The sequence below is a fragment of the Aphelocoma coerulescens genome, chromosome 6 (genome assembly GCF_041296385.1).
Source record: "Aphelocoma coerulescens isolate FSJ_1873_10779 chromosome 6, UR_Acoe_1.0, whole genome shotgun sequence".
In the NCBI taxonomy this organism is placed as follows: Eukaryota; Metazoa; Chordata; class Aves; order Passeriformes; family Corvidae; genus Aphelocoma; species Aphelocoma coerulescens.
In genome coordinates this window covers 19,680,434-19,705,877 of record NC_091020.1, presented here as the reverse complement: position 1 = coordinate 19,705,877, position 25,444 = coordinate 19,680,434, and the positions used below count along the sequence as shown (strand labels likewise).

At 41.5% G+C, this 25,444-nt stretch overlaps 2 protein-coding genes across 4 annotated transcripts; both read right to left on the bottom strand.

Annotated features, from left to right (window-relative positions):
* Nucleotides 1–422: 422 nt before the first annotated feature.
* On the bottom strand, nt 423–16,921 carry LOC138112458 (lysosomal acid lipase/cholesteryl ester hydrolase-like). Of its 2 annotated transcripts, XM_069019614.1 has the most exons (11): nt 16,893–16,921; nt 13,967–14,048; nt 10,473–10,611; nt 9,057–9,171; nt 7,799–7,997; nt 6,345–6,454; nt 4,700–4,836; nt 3,981–4,121; nt 2,777–2,848; nt 1,817–1,885; nt 423–827 (listed from the first exon to the last, which is right to left on the bottom strand). In XM_069019614.1, the coding sequence occupies exons 3-11, from the start codon at nt 10,602–10,604 to the stop codon at nt 594–596; spliced, it is 1,209 nt and encodes a 402-aa protein (XP_068875715.1). In that variant the 5' UTR covers nt 10,605–10,611; nt 13,967–14,048; nt 16,893–16,921; the 3' UTR covers nt 423–593. The 2 variants fall into 2 exon arrangements, with proteins under 2 accessions (XP_068875715.1, XP_068875714.1); XM_069019613.1 differs by lacking the exons at nt 9,057–9,171; nt 13,967–14,048; nt 16,893–16,921 and having other exon boundaries at nt 10,473–10,575.
* Nucleotides 16,566–25,406, bottom strand: LOC138112457 (lipase member M-like). Of its 2 annotated transcripts, none has more exons than XM_069019611.1 (9): nt 25,280–25,406; nt 24,043–24,160; nt 23,167–23,365; nt 22,550–22,659; nt 21,688–21,824; nt 21,030–21,176; nt 19,929–20,000; nt 18,335–18,406; nt 16,566–17,176 (listed from the first exon to the last, which is right to left on the bottom strand). In XM_069019611.1, the coding sequence occupies exons 1-9, from the start codon at nt 25,316–25,318 to the stop codon at nt 16,943–16,945; spliced, it is 1,128 nt and encodes a 375-aa protein (XP_068875712.1). In that variant the 5' UTR covers nt 25,319–25,406; the 3' UTR covers nt 16,566–16,942. The 2 variants fall into 2 exon arrangements, with proteins under 2 accessions (XP_068875712.1, XP_068875713.1); XM_069019612.1 differs by lacking the exon at nt 25,280–25,406 and adding an exon at nt 25,196–25,223.
* Nucleotides 25,407–25,444: the final 38 nt, after the last annotated feature.

The following is a 25,444-nucleotide window of genomic DNA, read 5'->3' as shown; positions in this document are numbered from 1 at the left end:
GGTTGGATTCCTTGATTCTCACTGCTTGATGTTTGGTAGTCATCTATTGTCTGCTCAGTTTCTTGTGCTTGAAGATCTTTGGTTGTGTTGACATTAAAGGGTAATTTGAGGAGGGAGAAAAAAAAAAAAGCCAAGTTCTCTGTCAAGGGGATCAATAATTTAATTAAAACAAAAGTGTTCATTTCAACAGAGAAATGATCGAATCACACTTTTGGGTCTCCATAGGAAGACAAAAACTGGGCATGAGAATGGGTATAAGATATATATGAGAACAACAGAATTCAGTCTTAGAAAAATTAGTCTTGTAGAAATAAAAACTGTTGAAATTCAGTGATCCCGGCAGTATGTAATCAAATATATAAATATTTTCAGCTTTCATTCTTATATACCTCAAACTTCCCAGGAAGACAGCAGTACAATAACACCATGGAAAACCTCAAATTATGAGAAAAGCCAGAAATAAATAAGAATAAATAAATACCTATACAGGTATCCATTATGTGTGTCTCTGTGTTTAGGTCTTCCCCAAATATCACCCTTATTGCCAAATAGAAATTTTGGAGGTTTTTACAATCAACACTCTGCTCATGGTTTCAAAAATATTTTTTCATTAGTTCAATGATTTTCAGATACATTTTCTCAGTTGCATCAAGGCCCCAGATGAAATCAAGATGTCCCCATTCAGGAAAATGCTCATGGTAAATGAGATTAGTGATCCGAGGAAGTAGCCTTGCCATGTCTTTTGGGTCTGCAAATTTGTCCTCTCCACCACTCCAAACAGCAGTTGGTGTCCTTATCTGCTCTATCTTGTACACAGGAGGAGCAGTCTGTGGGACAGGGAGGAGAGCTGAGTGAATGCTGTTGTAGCAGAAGCTGTGTTTAGAGAAAGGTTTCTGTGCAAGCATCTCCCTTTGCTTTTTTCTTCTGCACTTGCCTACAGTCAAACCATAAGGATGAATGCCACCCTCTTATTGTTCATTACCCTAACCCCAGCCCCTGTCTATGGAATAACCCATCCTATCCCCGTTCTTTCTATAAAGCATGGCTAAGGGTTGTCTTGCAGATTGACTCCAGCTTGTGCTCCTCAGAGGTGTGGGCAGGGAAAGAGCAGTGTTGGTATTTATCTGGGATGGACTGTGGGGATTTTTCCTATGTATGTTCAGAGTGGGAAGATCCATAAGTTTTTTGGGGGCATGAAGTGCAACTTTTGGTCTTAGTTTTTATGCTTGGAATTTAAGTGCCAAGGAAATAATTTGGCCATTTATAATTTCAATCTAGAAAATTTCTGAGACAGCATGCAAGATAGAAGTGGCTGATTGTAGCTCTAGAGCCTTTCTGTTTGTGAAAAGCAGCATTTTGGTACAGCACAGGACACTGCAAGTCAAATGTGCTGCTTAAAAGTGAAATGATTGCCAGTCACTGGAGAGGTCACTGTAGCTCTGAGATCCATTTCCTCTCTTAAATGAAAGGCAAACTTTGAGGATTTTTGGGGAAGTGAAGAGCTCTGTGCTCACCCAGTCCTAGGACTTGGGTGTGGTTCTTATTCATTTTTGCAATGACATGTAAATTAACATGTCATTGGGCACGCCCCTGCATTGGTAGGGAAGGCAAAATGAACTTCTGTTAATTGTCTGCAAGGGTCTATTTCTGCCTTGTTTGTGAATAGGCTTTTACACTTGTGTGTGACTCAGCTGAAACACTATCTGAAACCACTCTCCCCCTTGTTAGTACTCACAGGCACTAAAATTTGAATTTTTCTATTCCTAGTTTTACCAAGACCCAAGGAGGAGTTCTCAGGGAAGCCATTTTGCCTTACCTGGTTGTATTTCTTCATGTTTTCTTTAAAGCCATAGTCATAAGCTTGAAACTTGTCTGTATGTGCTACCTTTTAAAAGAAAAGACAATAAAAGAGATGAGAGATGAAGAAGTAGAGTGAAGGAGGGATATTCCTGCCTGTGAATTAAGCCAAGGCTCAGGTAGTGGACTGTGAGTTACTCCCACACATTCCTCTGGCTGCAGGCTTCCAGGGTACTGAGGATAGATCACAAGGTAAGTGGCTTCCTTGCCTTTTCTCTTGCTAGATTTCTGTCCTGATCCTTATATTCCAGCCTCAGCATATTTTATTACTCAAACTCTTGTTTTACTACCTTAGGTAACTAAAGTTGGGGTCCCTGTTTGTCGTGCAGAGTTGGGTTCAGTTGTCACATGGAAAGAGAACCTGGGTGCCTATAATGTGTCAGGGCTATTACAAGTCTAGTGCAATATGCCTTGTAGGACTGGGGAATGAATACCTGGAGGTGTTTTGTTTGTTTTAGTAATTTAATTCTTTGCACAAACATGACAAGTAATTTAATTTGTGAGTGCTGTATAATAAAGGGTGAGAGAAAGTCAGTGTCTATTAGTGTGGAAAACCTTTGCTTCAAGGATTTAAGTAGCTGGGTATGTGCTAAAAATCTGCATGGTGCATTGTCTTTGCTATTTTATCTTCCTGTATCTGTCTTTGCTTTTTATGCACTTGATTTTGTTAGAGGCTGGCAAAATGGACCATTGAGTCACTAGGTGTCCGAGTTTTGTGTTCATTTCCTGCTGGGAATGCTTGTCTTCAGGAGCACATCTATATTCTAGACCGTATTAAATGTGCAGGTGTTCAAGGCAGTAGGTGAGAAGGTATGATGGTAATTTTCCCAAATCCAAAGCCTCTGGATTTTCCTGCAGGCTGTCAGTTGCATAAAAAGCAGCAGTAAGAGACTGTTTGCATGTCAATGTACAGTTATACCTGTTGCCAATGAATAATGTTCTGTACTGATGTTCCAGCGGGGGAATGTCCTACGTACACATCTACTCGACTCTGGAGAGAAAGCAGAAATCTTATAAAGACAGAGATCCAGTGCTGTGACAGAATAAAACTGTGAAGGAAGTGAGTTTCTAATATTAAAGAAGTCAGCTTACAAAACATTTTTTATAGTTCTGTTAAGGAGGTGTTCCAATTCCATCTCCCTGGATTCTTCCTCAGCTATGTTATATTGCACTGAGAACCACATTAGTGACTTAAGCAAGGCAGGAAATACCCCTAATGGTTTAGCTCTGCAATTCAAAAGCTGCTATTGCTTTTGCATTGAACCTTTGATTCCAACTGCTTTCCCATATGTACTTTTAAAAAGGATTATAGATGAAAAAAATGGGCCCAGTTGTTACAGATACTGCAGTAATAAACATTATACAGGCCAGCTTTTGCATACTTTTGCCACTGTAAAGGGGACTGGCACCACAGTGTTCACAGATTAGCAAACAGAGGGAAAACTCTTCTGTCTCTCCTGTCCCCTCTGACTGATGCACAAGGGTTTGTGAATCCCACTGTAGGTGTGCTGCACTCCTCAGCACAGTGGAAAGGCTTTCTTTAGCTCTACACCTTGTGGATTGAGCTGTTGGGCCTGTTCTAAGGTCAACAAAACTAGGAAAATGCCCCTTACAATAGTTCTTTGGGACCAAGTTTTGGTGCAAATAGTCTGAAAATTAAGAAAGAGAGTTTTTTCCCTATCTTTTAGGTATTTCAGTGTTCAGAGGACCCCCAGAGTCTATATACTAAGGAAGGAAACTGGCAACTGTATTGCCAAGAACTCTGACTCCATCACTCATTGTCCCTTTTTAAAGAACATCTACGTGTGACCAAAATCTGGTTGGCTTCGCCCCAAAAGAGGGTATATCTTGACATATGCAATATAGCTCCAATTTGGGCTCCGTTCTTTCTTTCTGGCATTGGAATGTGCCTCGTTGTTGGTCCCACCCATCCCTAGCCCTAGCCATGCTACCACTGCTGGCAGTACACAATGTCCTGGCATTCCCTCAGCCTGCTGAGAACTGTGCTGTGGTTTATGTGTGTTTACATGCATGATGGTAACCAGACAAGGATGGAGTGCACAAATGTAACTTCCAAAACCCCTTTAGTTTTACCATGAGTAGGTGTTCTTGCATATACTTACCGTGTTGATATTTTTGATGCTGCCTCCAGCTATGTAACACAGAACATGGGCACAAAACTTATCCAGGCTTGTACAGAGCTGTGTCACGGGTCCTTTCAGAAATTCGATCTGGTGCGCGACTCCTTTGCAGCCAAGTACTAACTGAGGGAAAGGAAAAGTGCAACACCTTTTTTTCTTCTCACAGAAGAATTTTATGCAGGAAATTGTTGCTAATAGCCTAGCCTTCATAACACAGTATTCAAAGATTGCTGGAACAGCTTACCCTCACAGTACCCTCAAAACACCCCATTTCCCATAGAGCATAATTTATTCTTCCTCCTTCATATTACTATCACCAATCCTTGAGGAAGCCATCCTTCCATTTCTAGTGTGCTGACCTTAATGCCAACTCCTTTTTAAAGTCCCAGAGATCATCATGTCTGTTACTGCAGTTCTGGTTTAGTTCCTCCTGCATGAGACCAGCAAAATTTTAGTTAAACAGCAGGAGTTCTAAAACAAGACAGTGTTTCACAAGTCTCCTACTTCACTGGGAGCTGCTGCTACAAGCTTAATATCCTGACTATTTTCCCCACAGGATTTGAGAACAGATTTGAGACCACTCAATTCATCCAGAGCTCAGTGTCAGCATGTCACTTGTTTGGGAATGCTTGGTCTCAGGCTGAGTGAACCCTGTGAAGGTTAGTGAGGCATTGGACCTCTTAGAAGGAAAAGTTACATACCCTGAGCAGTGGTTCAGGAAAATTTGTCAACTTAATCAGAGGGCTTGTAGCATGTGAGCACACAGTTACTGGGCCCACAGCAAAGAACACTTTCACCCGTTTAGCCAGCTCAGGGTATGTAGAAAATGCTATGAAGCCTGCAAATACAGAAGAGACAGGCTGAGTTAGTGAAGATATCCTCCACAGACAAATTAAAGACATAAACAGCAGATAGCAAACAAGAAACGATAGTAGATTTTCAGCCCATTGTCTGTTGTTCATGTTTGTGCTGCATGTTTTACTCAAGAAAATTGTTGGAGCTAAGTCCTGAAACTAATTTTATTTAGGAGGCAAAGTTCATTTTGAGGTTTAGAGCATGTCTGGGCATTGTCATTATCAGAACAGTTTTTGTATGCAACATGTCAGTGAGATTTTGGAGATAACACCAATTCCCTCTAAAGTTCAAGGAACTCTCATAAAAAATGAGTTTTTCTAATTAGAGTCTCTAAAGATCTATGCATGTTTATGCTTTCATAGAATAATTAGCTAAATAGTGGGAGCTTTGTGTGTTTTCAAGTAATTATTTGCATCACAGGCAGATGAAGAAAACCTAGATGGTTGGTTTATTTTGCCATGAGGGTCTTTAAATACTCTTACGAGAGGCAAAGAAAAAAAAGGTCAGAATTTGTGACAATATATGATTTTTCCACATTTAATTTTCTTTTTTTCTGGGTTTTTTACACTACTGAACTGACAGTTGCTACTTTCTAATCTATGTTCATTCATGGATCTTACACAAAAACCATTAACACCAAGAACTTTCAACTGATGCTAAAAGAAAGTTAGCTGCATTTAGAGGCCATGAACTGAGTAATGACAAAAGCTGCACCTAAGAGAAAATAAACTGCTAATGTTTTTGCTTTCCTAATTTTTGGTCTCTGGCACTATGTTTTTAAACAGCAATGTGGCCAGTTACAGCCACTCATGAACTACGATTTAAGTTGTAAGATTGACACTAAGTCATGACTTAGTAAGGTTGAGGTTATTTTTCCTTGCCTTCAAGCAATTTAATTTAAATTAATGTATTCATTTAAATTATTTTATGGACTGCTTTATCTTTTTAGTTTTTCAATCCTATTCACAAGAACAGGCTCCCCAAGGAAGTGTTCACAGCACCAGTTCTGACAGAGTTCAAGAAGTATTTGGACACTGCTCTCGGGCACATGGTGTAAACATTGGGGCTGGCCTGGGCAGGGCCAGGAGTCGGATTTCAGTGATTCTTGTATGTCCCTTCCAGCTCAGGATGTTCTATGGTTCTATGATTCTAATTGTCTGTCTTAATACAGAAGAACTTCATGTAAATTCCTGTTGCTGAGAAAAATACCCAATGCCAGTACCAGAAGTACCCAGTAAATGACCATTTCTACGTTCTGTGTAATTATTTAAAAAGTTGAACTATCACTGCATCTTCTATTAATTTTATTTGCTTATTAAGGGTAACCAAATCTGATTTTAGAAAAGTTTTGCACATTTTCCAAGTCTCAACACAGAAAAATCTCTATGTTTTTCTAAGTCTCTAGAAAGTAGAAAAACAACAGAATCAGTGGGGAGAGTCACCTACTGATCAAAGAGGAAAACCAATGGTTGTGAAAAATTCTGACGTTACCTGAAGCTGACCCTTCAGAGTGACCAATATAGTAAACATCCTTCTGCCCAGTTTTATTCATGATGAAGTACAGCTCTGCTGGAATATCGTATTTACCCATTTCATCGAAGCTACAGGGAGAAACACAAAAAGCTGGCAGACAATTTGACTATCACAGTGAGTTACTGATTGTCAGTTTTGTTCATTGCACCAAGCAGGACCCATTGAAGGAGGAGGTTGCACAGTGTGTCTGCATCCTTGCTTAAGCTGGGGAAGTGGGCAGAGGGGTGCAGCTGTACAGCCTGGCTGCCTGATGCCTTGGGCTCTCTGTGGAGGAGGTGCCAGTTTCATCTGACAGCTGCAGCCCTTGGGGAACTGAATTTAATCAGTGCTTTCACCTGCACAGGTTACAAAACACATTTCTCACTTGGTTGAATTCAACTGTGAGAGATAAGATTTCTAGACAAGGCTGCTCAGCATGTTCCAGCTGAGGTTGTTGCTCTCCCTCTCACAGTACTGTCTCCCTTTTCCTCAGCATCCCATTTCATTTCCCAGTCTCTGAAATCTCTTCCCCAGCCCATTCTCCCAGCTCTGAGTAGTAGTGAGCATCCTTCTTTTTCTGGTTTGTTACTCTCCTGGATTGGTGGAGATCCTATTCTTATGCTGGTTCAGGTAAAAGCCATCAGGCTGAAGATATCTAGTCTGTCATACATGAAATCCCTATTTGTGCTTGGTCTTTGCATATTAAGTGCTTTAATTAATTCTGAGCTTAACATTTTTAAATTGAATGTTAAATTAACCCATCAGTCCAGGTACACTAATCAAGTTTTTATGGTCTTCCTGTGTTTACTGTATACTTTTACAAGTGTTTTAAGATGTGTTGGATGTATTTTTTTGTTTTACTTGTATCTTGGTTTCAAGGCAGATTTTAAAAACCCCAGTTGCAACAAACAGCCCAGCCCCCATAAGCACATGACCCTTATCTCAACTAATATCACCCCTCTGACCAGGAGGAGCCATTGGTGGACAGAGATGGTCTGTCAAGGGGAAAACACCAACCGCCTTGAACCAGGGGGGTGGGCTGTGGGCGGACTGTGGGCGGAGCAAAAGCTATAAAAGGGAGAAAAGCAGACACGCCCACTCTCAATCTCCCAGGCAGTGCTGGAGAAACCTACCCCTTTCTAGGGGCTTTTAGAAATAGATTTCTTTTTGACCAGCCTAAACTGCAAGTTTGTTTTTTTTTTTTCTCTCTGAGGTTCAGAGCTGTCTTAAGCCAAAGCTCCTGAATCCCTGCGCTCCTGGGGCATACCTCTTGAGCCATTAGGATCCAAAATTTTTATATTTTGTTAGTTTTTTGCAATTTTTCCAATTTTTCTGTTTTAATAAATTGTTTTAATTTCTACAAAGAGTTGTCTCATTCCTCACATAGTCCCCGTGGAGTTTCTATGTTGAGTCCTTTTCTCTTTACTGAGTACCTGAACTGCCAGAACTCTTTCTGGCAGGGTTTAAGCGTCTTGTGTTTTAAAGACCAAGTGTTTCCTCTGCTGTTTCCCAACCAGACATCGTAGCCGGCATCTGCGAGGAGGAAGCCCAAGCTGTTGTTGGGCATGTTGGAAATCCAGTGAGTAGCATCTCCTAGAAAAGCATGCTGTAGGAACACGGCAGGCCTTTGCCCTGAAAAACATTAAAATATTCTTATATTGCAACAGCAATTTATGTGTATTTAATATTGGAGTGCAGAGTTCAGTCTGTGAGAGGTTTCCCCGTTCAAGAATCTCCCAGGAGAGCTATACATAGATACCGGTTTGAGAAACCTGAAGAATTTTTTCCATGCAAGCAGAAACCATTTAATGACATTTCATAACCATTTTATGACAGGTCTGGCAAATAAAGAATTTACTGAGGATGCCTGTGCTACCTCCTCTTGCACTGGAAAGCCAACTTACAGCCCCTATGCTGAAACCATCTACTCAAAGCTGAAAACTGCTGAAGGCATAACAGTGCATGGAAGACAAAGAAAAATTAATCCAAAGAAGGAAATCCATGCTTAGGCAACCACTGAGCAAGGCTGAGAGGCCCCTGATCTAACTCGATTAGCCTCACTTTGAGAGTCCGGATGGTCCAAATGATTTTCAAAAGAGATCCATTTAGGGGTAGGCATCCAAATAAATAATTCTATAATACTAACAAGGACTAACAGTCAAAGTAGCAGTATCCAGGGTACCTCAAAATCCAGCTAGAAATTTTTATTCAATTCAGAAAATGTGATGAAACTGATGAAATGCATTTGCTTTTCACTGACTACCTGATTTCTTACCTCCTTCCTTAAGAATATCTCTGTCCTTCAGAAGCCTGGGAATTAATATTCATATGCCTAACCTCAGAGCCTTTGTAGTCAGGCTACTATTTTATATGTATATTATTTAGGTTGTTAATGCAAAACCTTCCCAAATACAGTTTACCAATCTACCTGCCAGATTATTTGAGGGGAAAAAAAACCCAAACCCAACCCTTGGATATAACACAATTATTAGAAAAGTCTAAAGTAAGGACAGAGACACTGAATGTGCTGACTTCAGATGGGTTTAGTATTGGAGTCACCTTTCTGACTAGGTACTCTTGTGGAGATGGAAAGGTATGGAACATGCCATTGCAGGTGCAAAGGGGAAAGATGGGGAATCCATGTAAGAGTTGGCTCTCAGACCTTCCTTGTGCCCTATAACTGTGTCACACCTGTATTTTGGTCATTCCTCCCAGTGGGAATTCTGTAAACACCAAGAATGTATCCATCCTCTGTTGTAACTTCATATTCCTCGCTGGGGTATCCATGATATCGGATAATTTCACTCTGGGGAAGCCAAAGGAGAGTTTGTTAATGAGCCAGCTGTCCTGTTCTGGAGACTAACCAAGATGAGCAGTGTGCATGTGGGATGTGCTGTGGTGGTAGTGTAAGGCCCTGGCCACAGAGACCATGGCTGAGAATAAACACTACAGGCCTTGTAAAAAGATGAAGGAAAGTCCTCTTCAGACCTGTTTAGGTGGTGATTGTCTGGTTTTCAGCCCCCTATTATGGGACAAAGTAGAACTGTGCTGAGTGACTAACTCCCTTCTGGGAGATAGTTTGTCATGTTATGCAAGGCTGATTAGGACTGTACAGTTTCTACAGATTAAAGACGCAGCCATACCTGTATAAGACGATGTCAAAAGCTGTGGGGATGGTCCGTAACGAATCCTTTCTTGTCAAAGTGTGGCTAGGCAAGCCATGCAGGCAAGGCAAACAAGGGTGGAGATCTAGTCAAAGGAACTAATGAGACCACCTACTCCTAATTATGCATGAATTCTGAGGAAATCTTTGGTGACTCAGGGCAAGGCATCTTTGATTAGTCTGCATTGTGAGAATCTGTAGAAGGGGTTCAACCTCCCTTACCACTGTTCTGAGCAAACAGTTTGTTATGGAAGGGCAGGCCTTTGCTTCACTTGAGATAAGAAACCAGCCTTTGCCTCCACTGCAAAGGAATTCTTCTCTGTGGCAGCCCAGACTGTTTGGATAGGAGAATCAAGGTTTCCTCAGGCTAGTGCTGGAGGGTTCTTTGTTCTCTTGCCAGGTTTGCACTCCTCCCCTTATGTAGTAGCCTGAAATACCAACATGTGTTGAGAAAGCTGGCTGCAAACAGGTATCATGAGGCATGACACAGCTCCACATTTATCATATTTCTGTTGGGGTTCACCCTAAATGCAGGCAACAGAAGTCTGTTTTTCAGTTTGGTACGGACTGGAGCATGTAGTCTGTTCTCTGTCTGCAGTCCAGGGCTGAGTCTGGCTGCTGGGATCAAAATTCCACAGTCTGGATCTCCAGTGGCCCTCAGGACGTTCTGGGGAGTTGCCTAGCCTTGGAAGAAAAGGTAGCAGACAGCAGTCCCCATTGCAGTACTATGTGTCTGTCCTCATGCAACATGCAAGAGGCACATCTGTCCCTGGCATGTTCAGAGCCAGCCCTCTCTGTGGCAGTGACCCTGAGGCAGTGGTTTTGGAAACAGCATGGTGGGGAAACAGGAAATGCAGAAGGGGCTCTTAGCTTGCTGGAAAGGACTGTTAGTTATGTAACTGTAAGGGAAGCTTTAGAAAGGGAGAGAAGGTGACCCTACTTACAACATTCATGAAGCATTCGGGATCACGACTCTTCTTACAGTGGCTTGTGTCAGCACTTGGGATGGAGGCTGCTGTGAATCCTGCTGAAAAGGCAATTCCTTGGGAGCAGAGCAGCATGAAGAGGCACCACATCTTGGGGCTGTGTGGAAGAGCACATGAAGGGGTGTTTGTGTTAGGAAGAGAGTGGAGTGGAATTCCACAGGAAGACCCAAGAGGAGTCTCCTGAAGGTTGCCCGAAGTCTGCTCCCCAAGGGCTGCTGGAATAAGTACCTGTGTGAGGAGGGGCTGGCTGCAGCTCACCCTGTTTTAACAGGTAGGGTTGAAGAACAGGAGAGGAAAACACCTGGGCATACCATGCCATATTCTTATGCCTGAGCACTCTGCAGATAACAAGGGAACTGAGGTTGGTAGACAGGGCCAGCTCTTGGCATGAGCCTAGCAGAAGCTTGACAAAGAAACGTGAGCACCTGAGATGACCATCACCCAGCTTGTCTGCCTTTATCTGTCTCCAACCTTCTGCCAGCAGGAGAGATGAAAGGAGAAGAAAGCACTGTTTGTTTCCTGTCTCCTCAGGAATGAGGTGAAAGAGGTTCAGGATGGCTCTCTTTAGACCTGCCCTCTCTTCCTCTGAGACTGAATGCTATTCTTGTGTCTGTCACTGGTATGCTGGGGTGAGGAATCACATAATGAAGATCATGAAGGGGCCAGGAGTAATTCAGGCACTCTGTGAGATTTAATGGACTTAAGGCAACATGCTTGCACCCCTTCAGTGCCATTTGTGCTTTCCTCATAGGGTGATGTGCCCCTGAACATGATAAAGTTCTGTTTGAAATCAGTTCCTCTGAGAATATGAAGGAAACAAGGTGACCATGCGTGGCTCCTCAAAATCCCCATGAGTCAGTTCCGAGTCAGCCTTACCTTTTGGCCACCAGCCGAGCAGCCATGAGGAATAAGCAACAGATCCTGACACTGCCCTTGTTCTGCCAAGGGCCTGTCTCTGTTACCTCTTAGAAATGGTTGTCCATAGCACGAATCTTGTATTGGTCACAGGGAAGTGAGACCTTGCTCTTTCCTGGGATGACTGATGGTTCCAGATTAGCTTTTCTGAATACAAATTAAGAGTGCGGTCGATCTAGCACCAGTTTATGCCAACTCCACATACAGTAGATATACTTCCCAGTTTTGGTTTTTATTTTCCAGAGCCCAGGTCAATGAGTGCAGGAACACTGCTCTCTCTGAGCTTCCCAGACTTTTTTTTCAACAAGATAATTTTGACTCAAACATCCCTTAGAAAAGAGAAGAACAGATTCCATGACCCAGATAGTTACTGAGTGTGGTATTATAGGTAAGAACTCTTTGAAAAGCAATAGCTTGCAAGTTCAGTGCTCCTTGCTTCTTTCTGAAGAACTGCACACAAAAAGATTAATCCATGAAGCTCAGTACTGTGCTTACATGTTCAGGAAAAGCCACATCATACATCAAATTTTTGTTGTATGCTGTGCTTTAATGTGTGAGGAGAGAATGACGTCTGTGAGGAGAACAGTAGCCATCATTCTGCATGTGTATAAAGACCATAAAGACCAGGCAGGAGACTTAAATGTTCACCAGTAGAATCCATGGGACTTAATGCCATGTAAGGCTTCAGCTCATCATGGCATCTTGTAAGATTGCCTCACCAGTAATGACTGGGGACACCACTGCTCTTGCAGGCTTGGCTTCCTCAGAAGAAGAGGACATTTCTGTGACCATGGTGTTTTTGTGTTAGTTCACCCTCCTGTCCTTCCTGCAATTAAAACTTTGATGTAATTGTCAAATATCTGCCAACTTCAGCACTGAGATACAAGCCTGCACAGTGATGGGGTTTGCAGCAGCTCCTGAGGACTTTTTGTCAGGGAAGGACTACTCGAGAGCATTCAGCCTTGCTGGGGGGATGGCAGGCAAAGGCAGCAGGTGTGCAGTCAGCAGCAGCCAGCAAGAGTGAGCTTGCCCTCAAACCCAAGCTTACAGTTTTTGTTAGGAAGTTAAGCAGACTCAGGAGACAAGTCTTTCTGGAACCAGGCATTAGACACGGAGAATGCAATTTTTAATGATGAACAGAGGTTCTCATGTAGCCACATGTTTCTTGAGTCTGCTTCTAGCATAAGACATCTGCTATGATGAGACATGGTACTCTGTGAAGCTTATTTGTACTCAGGAATGTTCAATATGAAGATCAAGAGAAAATAAGGAAGCATTCCCCATCAAGCAATGGGGAAGAAGAACAGAATTTGTGGGATGAGAGAGAACTAAACGAGGAAAATACATTTTGACTTTTAGTGATCTTCAATTTAACCTTTATATTTGACAGAACAAATTTTAAGAAGACAAACTTCATGAGTCATCAAACAGTTGAAATGAGGCAGCATTTGGAAACACCCAAAACTTTAAACCTAGCATCAAACCACACTTCATTAGATTTCCTTTGTATATCAAATACTTCTTAATTTTTATTGTCAAAACAGGAAGCCTCACAACTTCATACTCAGGCAGTGCAACACTGTTTTGCTTTCTGTTTTGCTCTGTTCTAGTGGGAGTAAAATATGCCTCCCTATCCCTGCACTGGGAATCTCAATTTGGCAAGAAAAAGTTCTACTAATATCTCAACTTGTTTTCAAATCACTACCAAGATTAGTTGAGGCAAGGAAGAGGCTTATTTAACCCTCTTGTTAAGGTAAACTTTCCTCAATGCACTCTGTGATCACCTGGCTTAGCTGGCATGGCTTATGGACTTCCAGATATTAACCTTTTACTCAGGTGCAGGGAGCCAAGTAGCATCAATCTTGGCAGGCCACTGCTCCCTTAAACTCAAGGAATAAAGACATGAACAGCTGATTTCATCTAGTGAGATGAAGTCATAAGTAACTATTGAGCATGATGAACTATCATAAAAGAATATGCTTAGATGGAAAAAAGATCAGAGAGACAAATGCCCTTGAAAGTTCCTCTGCATACTTTTAAGATTTAGTGAAGCTAAGATATAAGCCATTCTGAAAATTGCCCTTCTATCCTTGCGCCTTGAGCAGTCTAAAATTTATTATATAGAAGCTTTAAGGCATACACACACCAACCAGAAGAGCAACTGTGACTAAACATGCATGAGAATATGCTGCCTTACTCACTAACAAAACATACATATGCATTGTACAGAAGGAACAGGAGGTCCAGATTACACACATTGTTTCAATACTTGCACGTTCATTCCCTTGTTCTCAGACTGAAGAAAACAAGTAGAAAAAAATTAAATAGTTGCCCTTTTTCTTCCTTTTGTGCAGGTCAAACTTCTTTGTCTTCTGGTTCAAGCAAAGAAGCATTTCTGTGCCTAGCAATAGGCTTACAGATGAGAGAGAAAAAACACTTTATTTTTACTACCAGCTGCACAAGAGCAAGACAGCACATCTTTATGGAGACAAGAAATAGAGAAAGAGACCATGAATGTGTATGTATAAGTAACTCACCTCTGCTTTGATTGCCTTGCTTCTGTCTTCTGCCACAGTCCCTGGTCCGTCTCCACCAGCAGACTGATCCACTGGCAGCAACCTGCGCCGACAAAAGGAAGTCAAAACAAAATGAGCACTTCAGGGAAGCAGCTGTGAGTGTCATGAGTTGGCAGCACGTATTGTAGAGCGTGTTTAAGTGCTGATTTGGCAGTATTTCAGAAGTGGAGAAATCTTTGTTATGACAAAGATTATCTGGTTTAATCCACCACTCCAAAATGCAGCTTGGAGCAGGAGAGTGTACTGTGTACCTATAAATCAGTGGTTAGCATGTTTAGCTGGGACCTGGGTGTTGCAGGTCACTGGGACTGTGGCAGACCTTGATCTGTACTGTTACCCACCTGAGGGGCTGCTTCAAATGTAATCTTTTAAGATGAAAAGGAAGAAGTGTCCAGCTTTTCTCAACATAGTGCTATTGCTTTTCATTTGGTTTATGTTAACTTTAACATTACAGACTGACCTAAGTCTGTTTTCCAGTGAGCAGCACAACTCATGAAACCCAGCTTATTCTGCATTAATCATACTCCAGTGCCAAGGAAGGCTTGAACATGACATGTAACCTTTCTCCCAGTGAGGGAACAAACAAGTGTTCTTGTTTATCCTAAGCCATTTTCATCACCTCTGAAACACGGTATCTGGAGATCTTTGCTTAACAGCTGAATTAGCTGTAGTCAGCCTGGGGGCTCTGTCCTCACTGAGATTGGCTTGATGACCATGGGCAGAAGGACTTGTTCCCTGTCCTTGGGCAGCTGGGCTATAAACTAAGTAGAATCCTCCTACGTGAGGATCAGCCTGTTCAGTCAATTCGCTCACAAGTGTCTTCAGAAGAACTTGAGTTTCATCATGGATTGAACAGTATGATGCCTTTGACTACCAGGGGAAGGAAAGGAGTGAAACAACAGGATGTCAGTGACAGCACAGTAACAGTTCTGCTTTACATACAAAGTAAAAAACGTTGTCTGGAAGAGTGGAAAGAGTAGTTTGGCAATTTCTCACTGAAAAGCATTACAATTTGACTTCTCTGATATCTGTAAGATGATAACTATAATCAAACCATAAATTAAACACTCGGAAGGACTTCTGCAACATGATGTCTCATCCCTTCTCATGTCCCAAGTTGGGATCAACAGTCCCCATGATGTGTCCAATGCTGTTTGGTCAACCTGCTTTTACTGACTTTCCAGAAAATTCAACTCCCTGCCTCCTCTATGGGGTCCCAGGTTGCAACACAGCTGCACAATTGCAATCTTTTCTAGGTGGCTTTAGGGAATGCTCTGTCTACTTTCAGGTATGGTGTTGCATTTAGTATGGAAAGCATTGAAAACTTACAAAGCAGGTCTCAAGTACTCATACATTTTCCATACAAGCAGTGATTTGGTTGGAAGATTGACTCTCTGAAGGGTATTTGTCACCAGGAATTTGTATTTGATGGAAGGAATGTCCTTGTCTGGAGGGGAACAGTTTTGCTTGGATCAAACTCTAGTTATATTTGTGAAGCAGAAGGAAACAGGACAGCCTTCAGCAGTGGTCTCAGGAGATGAAACAGGCCTGTGTTTGTCTTGGAAGGAAAAGGTGCAGAAGTGGTAACAGCCATGGTTAATTTGTTTGGCCAATGAACCATTACTCAGAGTGAGACACAGGTCCTTTGGTCATAGAGTGTCACCAGTGAACTGTCCCAGTGTAGCAGCTGCACTGTGCTGACTAGCACCCCAGACTTGGCCCACAATAACATTTCATTGAAATGGACAGTGAGGGTGGCATGCTGAAAGGAAACTCCTGAATGCACTGTTTCTTTTCACAGGGAAGCTAATGGAATTTTGTTTTGGAGGGATGGTGACCTATAATGCTGTAACCTAATAACCACGGAGGTTACCCTTCAACTGAGTGGTTTTGTGCTGTAACTACCAGTTTGAAACAAGATTGTTAGAGTCATAGTTACTCCAGGAAATTAATAGGATGAATAATTCTTCATCATTGTCTTGAAAGCAGCTCTTTCCAGTAGCGGTCAAAGTGCTCTAAATATACATGGGATGAAGATAATGGATTGTTTCTAGCAATGTTTGGGTACTTTTCATTTTAGTGTTTAAATGCCAAGGAGGCTGCTCAGAGCCATGACAAAGGTTAGATCATCTCAGCTCTGTGATAGCCAGTAGCTTACATGTGAAACAGCAGGAGGTGTGAGGTTTCTGCTGGGTTCAAGGTGTAACTTTGAACTACGTGTCCCATGGAAGTGCTGCCATTGCCAAAATGACTGAGTCAGCAAGGATTTCTCTGTCTCAGGGTGGGTTTTGAAGTCAAGTTTTCCATCTTCCGGGTGTATGCTTGAACCATGAGACTGGCCACTGTTTTCTGTTGGGTCTACCCTGTGTCCCTTACTCTTCCTCATAAAAACAGTGAGCAGTCCTGTTTCAAACAAAGACAAATCATATTCTTTTCAGGAGTGAGGTGGTTTTTTTTGGTATGAACTCAGTTTCTGCTTTCTGCTCATCATCTTGTTTAATAATAAAATTATACAATATCACAACTGTTAGAATAAGTTTTTGATTACACTATGCCTTTAAATAACTGTCAGCCCAATAAACTGAGAAATATTATGAAGAATGGAAAACATCTAGAGATCACAGAATGTATCCAGAGAAAGGAAGTGCTTTCATTACTGTTACAGTCTAGAGAAGAGAGTAGGCTGTAAGCAAACCCTGTCCTCTGTTAGAAAAGTATAGTTATTGCAGAATCAAATCTGTATCAACTGAGAAGGTATTACAGATCCACAAGGTTGCCAGAAAATATGAAGTGCACTATCAGGGTGCAAAAGGCATTGGAATGACATGTAGAGTGCAGGAGGAACCCTTTCCCCAACTCCAGATGCAACAAAAGGGGTTTATTGTACCCAGTGAATCTGTGCTGTTGAACGAGTCAGGTAAGTCTTCTGGTTGTGAGTTAGGGATACTTCTGCATCAGGTCAATAATTTCATTGTACACTTGCAAAGGTGCATCCAATCCCCAGATGAAATCCAGGTGTGCCCATTCAGGAATCTTCTTGTGATAGATAAGCTTCTTAATTTTAGACAATAAGATGGCCGCATCCTTGGGATCTGCGAGCATGTCTTGCCCCCCAGTCCATACTGCAGTTGGTACAGTCATCTCTTCTATGTTGTAGAGAGGAGGAAGAGTCTGAAAAACAGTACAGGAATGAACGTCCAGGAGAGCACAGCAAACTTTAAACATTCATTTGGGGCTTTCTTCTGTCACTGTTTGAAGTAGAGGTGTCTAAACCAAAGAGGAAGGAAGTTCCCTTGTTTGCCTTTTCAGTCTGTGCTCACAGGGATTACCCAACTGATAACACAGCCAAAAGAAAAACACCTCCTGAGCTGACAAAGAGTTATTGTTAGGTCTTTGCCCTCTCAAGTGGGATCCTAGGGCAGGAGCCTGAACAAGACAGAGATGTCAGGATGCCTCTGGATAAACCCCCATCATGGTCCTTTTGAAGTACTGGTCAGCCCCAGAAGACATGTGCTAGAGAGAAAACACAGCATGTGAGGAGGATGAAAAGGATCATGAAATGGCTTCTGTAGGAAGAGAGGGAAAGCAGCTTAGGACTCCTGTGTTTGGAAAAGAGACGTCAGAGCAAGGACAGGAGACAGGTTTATACAACCCAAATAGTATGAAGAAAGAGCACCCAAAGAGTATGAAGAAATTAATTAGCCCAAACACAAAACCTGAAGGCATCCCATGTCTTTCCAGGAGCAAGCAAATTCAAGGCAAACCAAAGGAAGTTGTGTTTCATGCAAGTCACCATTAAAACATGTAACTTGTAATGACAGGCTGTTGTGGAGACTAAAGGGTAGGAGAGTCAAATATGGGATTAGAGTCTTGAATGGAAAAGATGTTCCTCAGGGTCTGCTTGAGGACAAAGTCCTTTTTTCTCTGGCTGCCAGATTCTAGGGGTGGCTATTAATTCTCCAGTTTTCCTATTTCTAATGTTGTTGTCTGTTTCAGTTCCACTAGTAGGCAAGATGTTTTTGTTCTCTTCTGTGTACTCTTCTTTTTCAAAATTAATTTTCTGTTTTTTCTGCCCTTACTTCCTCTTATTGATCATTTAATTGAAAACTTTTGCTTTTCCTCTCTCTCTCTCTTTCTTTTAAAATGTATTAAATTTATTGTTGCCACTAGTGCTTGCATGCTTTCTCTGTTGACTTCCAAAACAAAAAGCAGTAATATTTTCATTTACTTATGTTCTGAAAATGTGTCTCCTACTACATCCTTGCTCTACATCCTTGCTCTCTTCTTGTGTGTTTCTGTGCTGTCCAAGGTTGCTTCACCAAAACATACCTGTTGGTATTTTTCCATGTTCTTCTTTGAACTGCCCCAGTCATAAGCTTGGAACTTCCCCGAGCGGACCTCCTAAGAGGATGAACAAGAGAAGGGTAGTTATAAAGCCATAATTTGGGAAGTTTTTGTGTTCTTTCCCTGATGAGCCTCTGACTTCAATCTAAAGCCCCAAAAGAAGTTCTTCTAAGAGCTATGAAGGAGCCAACAGTAAATTAATTGTGTCAAACAGTGAAAAGGAGTCAAATGTTTTTGTCGCAATGAAAAAAATCACCTCCTGCAGAAAGACCCAAAGATGTCCTCACAGACAATTTATCCAAGTTTGTAAAACTGCTGTTAACAACTGCTGTCAGCAAGTTTGCCTCAGCGCTACTGCCTTGTCCTGAATTCCATCAGTCGTGTTGCCAACACTCAGCTCTGCGAGGGGCTCCATCTTATGTTTTCTCTTCTCACTCTATTTTGAATACAGAAATTACCATTTCTAGTTCTTCCCCTTCTTGGCTTTACCTACAACACGGGTTGTAACTACTCTGAGAGACCCTCACCAGAATCTTAGTATTGAAATTCCTTTAGCTCCTTTTGTTGTAATAACAGTAAGGACAACAAACACTTAGGAGTACTACTACTGCATGTTTGTGCTTGCAGTCTGTGGTTAGATACTGAATTACATCTGAGTCAGTTGTCAGAGCTCCCCCCACTCTGCTTTTGTAACCCTTTTTCTTTACAGGTCTAGGTCATGGTTACAAAAACAACTTAATCAAACCTACTGCCTAATGTGAGCTCACAGCCAAAAATATAATTTGATTTTGAGTAAGTGCCTGTGCAGATATCACTCAAACTTATTGGAGTGTTTGCTGTGCTGAAACGTGCACGAACAGTCCTGCAAGCTCTCTGTGCTCGCAGCTGCTTCCTGCACCACTCCAGAGCCCATGCTGCTGCCAGGAAACCTGCCTTGCTGCAGAGGCTCCTCCGAGGGAGCCCAGCTCTGTGGATCCTCGGAGTGTGAGCCCAAAGACAGAAAGGCAGCTCCCATCAGCACTGCTGCTGAAGAGGTACTATGGCAGTACCTTGTAAGTAAGGGATACAAATAATGTACTAAATAGGGTGTTTTTGGTTCTATTGCTGTCCAGACACTGACAGCCTTGAAAGAGAGAGAAGAAACTACAAGGGTTTTAAAAGTAAAATTTGATAATTTATGTGGCAGCCTAAGTCCTGCTCATTTCTTGACACCACATTGGAAACATGACTAATTCCTTAAGAAAAACTCCTTACAGAACTGTGGACATCATTTATAAAAGGTACTGGATGAACAATAAGGAGATCCATGTACACATGCACACACAGCTTCCGTGTTTTTACACAAATGCAGCACTTCATTGTTGGATTCAAATGTACCTGTGTCACACAGGGCATTTCTATCCTGCTGGCAAAAGAAGGAGCAATAAAAAATAGTGTTCTGAACTGAGATTTCAATTGCAAACCACAAGTTGCATGTGTTTCCAGGAAGCTAGCCATGGCTTCACAGCTGGTTATCTCTGTACCTCTCTATTCAGCTCGAGGTGAGTACCTATTTTGTCTTCCAGGGGTTTGCTCATACCTGACTCCAGTGGATTATGTTCTGCACAGAAGTTCCAGCAGAGGTTTGGGCAATATACACGTTGATTCGGTTCTGAAAGAAAATATTCGGTGAGCATTCTCTTCTTCCCTTCTATGCAGATGTGCACCAAAACATGTGCTACAGCAGTGTCATGTATCAATAAAAGCAGCAGAAATTGGAGTGGCACGACTGGAGACTCCCTCAGATTTACGCCACAGGTGGAAATGTGTCAGACTAGGAGTAGCACTGAAAGAGGAATCCCTAACCAGAGCATTTTCCAGGATGACTGAGAATCTAAAAGAATCTACAGGTAAGTGAGATAGAATAGAAAACCAGAAATTTAGACCCCAATCTGCATGGGTTTTTTTTCAGAACTCTGTGTCAGATTCTGTATGAGAGAAGATCACTGTTGGACAGAACAGCAAAGCAACTGCCTGAGGAATATAAAACTATTTGAAATAAAACACACTCTAGCACTGCAGGGGCTTCTTAACAGGCTGCTGTGTGATCCTTCCTTAGTGAATGCACTCTGAGGTATTTTTTGAAAAATGCTGGAGCAAAATTTTGACTCCCAGGTGATCTGACCTACAGTTGGACATAGCTGGTATGTCCCAATGCTCTCCTACCAGTGTCTGCCAACTCTCTCTCAGGTCCCCCCAAAGTATCTTGTGCCTCTGGGCACATCCTTGATGGTCCAAGGCTTGGAGAATGAGGACAAGGAGGAATATGTGTGTTCCTTTGTCTGTTGCAAAGATGAAATGTGAAGCCTGTAGGGTTTTTATTTCTTCTTTTTCAGACTATTAGCCACAGTATGGACCATGATATGGTGCCCTGGGTGAGGTCTGGCAGAAGGCAGACTGCAGAATTTTGGGGGGCTCTGAGCACCAGTAGACTTCAGAAGTGGTGCCAAATACTCTTTTGAGGAGAGAGGCAGTGGTTCCCTGCTAGTGATAGGGCAATGAGCAGATACTGCTGTCCAGTAGTGGGGACTGGTCCCTGCAATGTGGTACTAATAGAAATTCAGAATTCACACTACAGGGTAGAGGGTGAGTTTTGGGAGCATAAGTTAACTCCCAGTAGAACTGGTAAAATTATACATACCACATCAATGTTTTTCAGGTTACAGCCACCCAGATTGAAGAAGACACTTCTACAAAGCCTGGCAAAAACCTGGTGGCTGCAGACAGGGGCTATTATCCTTGTTAGACACTCAGTCTGGGGAAGGAATTCTCTTTTGCCGAGCATACCCTGTGAAACACAAAGGTAACATTCATTTAGGAATGTGCACACTTCTGTTCTCCAGCACCCTCAGTGGTTCTTACTTGCCATTTCTCCATTTGCTAGATGATGTTCCCACAAACAAGTGAGAAATTACTTGGTTTTCCATTGCATCAGCCTGCTTGGGCATTACTCAATTTGGGTTACATCACTTTTAATGGAGAGATATGTTAATGCTAAACTCCAATTCATAGTTTAGGCTTGTATATCAGTTGTGGCTTTGCCTGAAGGAATCTTGAAAACCTTTGAGGTCCTGCATCTTTGTACCTCTCTGGGTGACCTGTCCCTGTGCTGCACTGTTGCCTTGGACTGAAAGCTTTTCTTATTGCCCAGTCTGAACTTTTGAAGGCCTCAGCCACAAGGTAAACCTACCCACGTGCAAATGAGTCGACTTCACAAAGCCCTATAATTCTGTTTATCCATTTAAAGAGCTGAACAAACAAGTATACGGTTAAACAATGGAAACCAAGGTATCACATACCCTGAGCACTTTTTCAGGAAGGTAGAGGAGTTTTGTTGCTGGGCCTTTAGCATACTTAATAGCAGTGACAGGTGCCAATGCAAAGTAGAGTTTGATTTTTTGAGCCAGCTCTGGCATTGTTGAAAATGCAATGAAAGCTGAAAAAACAAAAAAGAGGAGTTAAAAAAAAATCATTTTTATATTAGACTGTTTACAGTATTAATAGATGCTATTCTGCACTTCCAAATTCATAAGCAACCTCATTAGTTGTTCAGAAACTATGGTCCTGACTAGATTTGTATGGAATCCCTCTTCTCTGTAAGTTACCAGCTTGTAGGTTTTTTTTCCTATTCAGAGAAATTTCTTTCTTTATTTTGCAGCTTTCTTCCAGACTTGATTAAACATAAATGTACACTTCTGATGTACTTTCATGCCTTTCTTTTACTATCGGGAGGAGAAGTTGTTTTTCTTCCGGTCAATCCAATGTTGTATTTTCTTTTTTCATGTGTACATCTGGTCTAAACTGGACAACTTCTCTTTCTGTACTCTCATCTTCCTGTTCTGTTTATTTTGGTCAACTGCCCAGCTGCTGTTGGGCACACCCTTGCATCTTGGATAGAAACAATTTGCGTGGCCCCCACACAATAATTTCCGTATAATTCTTAGTTGACAGATTTCCAGCAGCAGTGCATTTGATCCATTATGTTTTATTATCTGTATAACAAATTTTAAATGCCTACATGTTGAAAATTGCTTATACTACCACATTATTTCACATCTACAAAGAGTTAATGAAAACCTTAGGTACATTCAGTAACTCGGTATCTCAAATCACATTTTATTCCTGTTTTTCTGAGGAATTCCTCTATTATGTGTAACTTACCAATGGTAGTACCTTGTGAATAGCCAATATAGTACAACTTTTCCTGTCCTGTTTTCTCCAAAATGAAATTTATTGCTGCTGGAAGATCAAACTTTGCCATCTCATCAAAACTGCAGGCAGGAAATTGAAAGAGAGGCATGCATAAATTAAAAATCAGACTTTAAATTGAATTCACATTTTTATTAATGGCTTGTCAACAAAGGAACAGTCTGAACATTTTAGTGAATCATTCAATTGTTCTAAGTTCTGTATTTTTCTGGCACTGGATATGGAAGATACTTCTCAAGATTTTTGGGTTATTGTATTATAGAGACTAGTATTTCTAAGTAGCTGCCAAAAGTGGCTCCAGGGCTGAGGAATGGCATGGAGATGGCCTGTGCAAGTTCCTCTGAGTCATTCTGCTGCTGTTCTGCCTCTAGTTTGAAGAACCTGTTCAAGCAGTTATTAAAGCAGTCTCCATTGCTATTACAGTTCACATGCTTTTATAGGCGCACCTTAGCAAAAGCGAATGTAAAGAATGCTTATTAAAAAGTAGCATATGTAAATCCCTGATTTAGCCAACTAAAACAAGCACGTAAGGATGGGCAAAGGATATCCCCTCCAGTGGTTCTGTCTACCTGAAAGCCCAGAATTCATCTTGATCAATGGAATACTTTTGATGTTTTCTTGACCAGCAATTCCCTCTGCTGTTTCCCATCCAAACGTCAAATCCAGCATCAGCTAGTAGGAAGCCCAAGCTGTTGTTGGGCATGTTTGTGACCCAGTTACTAGCATCTCCCAATAATCCATGCTGGAGAAACACCACGGGTCTTGAAGCTGAAAAACAAAGCAAAACCAAAACTAGAGTTTGTAATTGTTTTTATCTTTTCATTTCCTGGTAGTTCCAGGGACATTACTGTCTCCTATTCAATACTGGGATTTTTTCCTGCATCAACTAATCATAAGAACAAAACACCTCTTTCTCTAAGAGACAACTTCTAAGCTTCTGTAAGAATCTGCCTGACACCAGAGAAAACTAACTTGGCATCCTCTGGTCATTGTTTGTATAGCTCTTCCACATCAGCTTGAGATTCTCAACATTGATGCAGAGATGAAGGTGTGGGACTGTTTTTAGAGGTTTCCTTTACCCAAAATATGAATCAGACACTGATACTAACCAGGTGTAAGCAAAAGCAAAACAAAATTAGAGGTTGGAAAAGCTTTTGCAAAACAAGCTGATTAGGCAACCTTTATCCTACTTTTAATTTTTTTAAGTTTTACTCACCAACCCTTACTAGGAAGCATATGCTTCATTTTATAGTGGATTTTTATTATAAATAGGTGTCCTTGACATTAATTCTGTAGATCTTGCAGGTTGTTCAGGGCAGCCAGAACTCTCTGCTAAAATTTCACTTATATATACAAGCTTTGGTGGATGTTTTACAAATACAAGGTACCTCTTTTGAGAATATGCCCTATCTAGGCTGGTTTTGTGTCATATTAAAGAACTGTACCTGGATTTCCTTGATTCTGAGTACCATAAGGGATTCTGTTAATGGTAATGGTATAACCATCTTCTGTCATCACTTCATACTCCTCGCTGGGGTACCCTTTGTAAGTAATGAGCTCATTCTGGGAGAGAAGGCACAAATGCATTTGCTTGCACAAGTCTGTTTCATATATTATAAGATATTCACAACGAAGAAATGTTAGAAAACAGGTACAACTGGGGATTTAACCTACATACATTAAGCATCTGAATGTATGTAACCCTAAAGCAACAATACATTTCCTTTTTTCTTTATATCTAGGGTTTTACTAGGGTTTTACAGTTAAAATATGTCATATAAAACCTGTATTACACTCCTGCCATACAATCATCACAAGCCCTTGCATTCTGGTGATATTAGAATCACTATAAGCTCATAGCAGCAGTTTACGAGCTGGGATGAGATGTGTGGCTGAGATGAGGAGCTGCCTGGGTGCCATGCTTCTGATTTGCTTTGACCCAGCCTGGAACCAGCTTGTTTAAACTACCCTCAGAGGAATCCAGAGAGCTTCACAAGTACAGTACTGTGAACAGCCTAGATGCAATGAGCACTGCTGAAAAGCTGGCTACGTTATGGAAAAAAAAGATCAGGCAGTTGCACAGTTGCAAGGGAAATCCCTAGCACAGCCCATCTTAAGCTCTGAAGTAAATATTGCTTTTGACCTGCAATTTTCAACCCGTTTTGTTACAAAAGAGGATTGGTCTTTATAACTTGTACTCAGAGAATTACTCAATGTATTTTTTCAGGCAGGACAGAGCCCCCAGGATTTTAACAAGTGATTAAAGACCTAAGTAGGCTTGCTTGGCAAGAGGTGTTCTTCTGAAAAGCTGGCCATTTTTGGTCTCTGCTGGTCACGACTAGCTGTTTATAGACTTCATTGCTGGTGAAATACTGACATTCTACATAATAACTTTTTCAGATAGGTATGTAGTGCCAGCAATAGCTCGCTGGTAACTGATATTTAAAAATAAATTAAGTCTGGACATTTACTATTTGCTTTAATTTCTATCAGACAGAAGATGGGCTTTTACACATGCAGACAGAAGAGAATAGAAAAGAAATCAGTAGCATACACAGTGACTAGAGAGGACAGGTTAAATAAAGGCATCTTATCTACCTTGTTATTTCTAACACTTAGAAACCCCTCTGCTGTCAGTCATGTGTAACATCCATCCTCAGGTCACTCCACCAACCAACTTACAATACTCATAAATGCTTCAGGATGCACAGCTCTCTTCATTCTTCTCAGTTCTTCTGAGTAAGTAATTCCCTGAAACAAATATGTAACAGCAACAAACAGCCATATCTTCTCTCTGCAAAAACCAATATATTCATCTGTCAGTAGTCCTGCTCTGCACTTGCAGTC